Below are 813 nucleotides of genomic sequence, written 5' to 3' on the forward strand. Positions count from 1 at the left end.
AAGCATAAAGATTACACATAGTAACGCTTGACTGCATCTGAATTGATCGGCTTCGGCCAGACTTCTCGGTCCATTTCTGCGAATATGAGGGCTCCTTTTGTTAGAAACCGGTGAACCATATACGGACCCTGCCAGTTGGAAGAGAATTTCCCTTTGGCTTCATTTTGATGTGGAAAGATTTTCTTTAACACCAGCTGCCTCGGTGTGAACTGTCTCGGCTTGACTCTTTTGTTGAAGGCTCTGGACATTCTATTCTAATAAAGTTGACCATGAAAAACTGCATTAATTCTTTTTCCCTCGATAAGAGCCAGCTGCTCGTAATGACTCTTTACCCACTCTGCATCGTCGAGCTCAGCTTCTTGTATGATCTTTAGGGAGGTAATTTCCATTTTGGCGGGAATGACTGCCTCTATACCGTAAACCAGCCTATAGGGGGTTGCCCCGATCGATGTGCAGACTATAATGCAATATCCCAGTAAAGCATACGATAACTTCTCGCGCCACTGTTGATGCTCTTCTATCATTTTCCTCAATATCTTCTTGATATTCTTATTAGTAGCTTTTACTGCTCCATTCATCTAAGATCTGTAGGTTGTGGAATTCTTGTGTCTGATATTGAAGGTTTCACACATGGCTTTCATCAAGTCACTGTTGAGGTTGGAGCCATTATCGGTAATGATTGACTCTAGAATCCTGAATCGGCAAACAATGTGGTCGCGGACAAAGTCTGCCACGACCTTCTTGGTTACTGCTCTGTAAGATGTTGATTCAACCCATTTGGTGAAATAGTCAATTGCTACCAAGATAAACTTG

At 42.6% G+C, this 813-nt stretch overlaps 1 protein-coding gene across 1 annotated transcript; it reads right to left on the reverse strand.

Annotated features, from left to right (window-relative positions):
• Window positions 1-254: 254 nt before the first annotated feature.
• Window positions 255-578, reverse strand: LOC138887683 (uncharacterized). Its single transcript, XM_070169460.1, has one exon. It carries the CDS (start codon window positions 576-578, stop codon window positions 255-257), a length of 324 nt encoding a protein of 107 aa, XP_070025561.1.
• Window positions 579-813: the final 235 nt, after the last annotated feature.

This window comes from Nicotiana sylvestris, chromosome 3, assembly GCF_000393655.2.
Source record: "Nicotiana sylvestris chromosome 3, ASM39365v2, whole genome shotgun sequence".
Classification (NCBI taxonomy): Eukaryota; Viridiplantae; Streptophyta; class Magnoliopsida; order Solanales; family Solanaceae; genus Nicotiana; species Nicotiana sylvestris.

What these genes read in the sequence shown, in the direction of transcription:
- LOC138887683 (XM_070169460.1), bottom strand. Translation starts at nt 578, where the DNA reads ATGAATGGAGCAGTAAAAGCTACTAATAAGAATATCAAGAAGATATTG.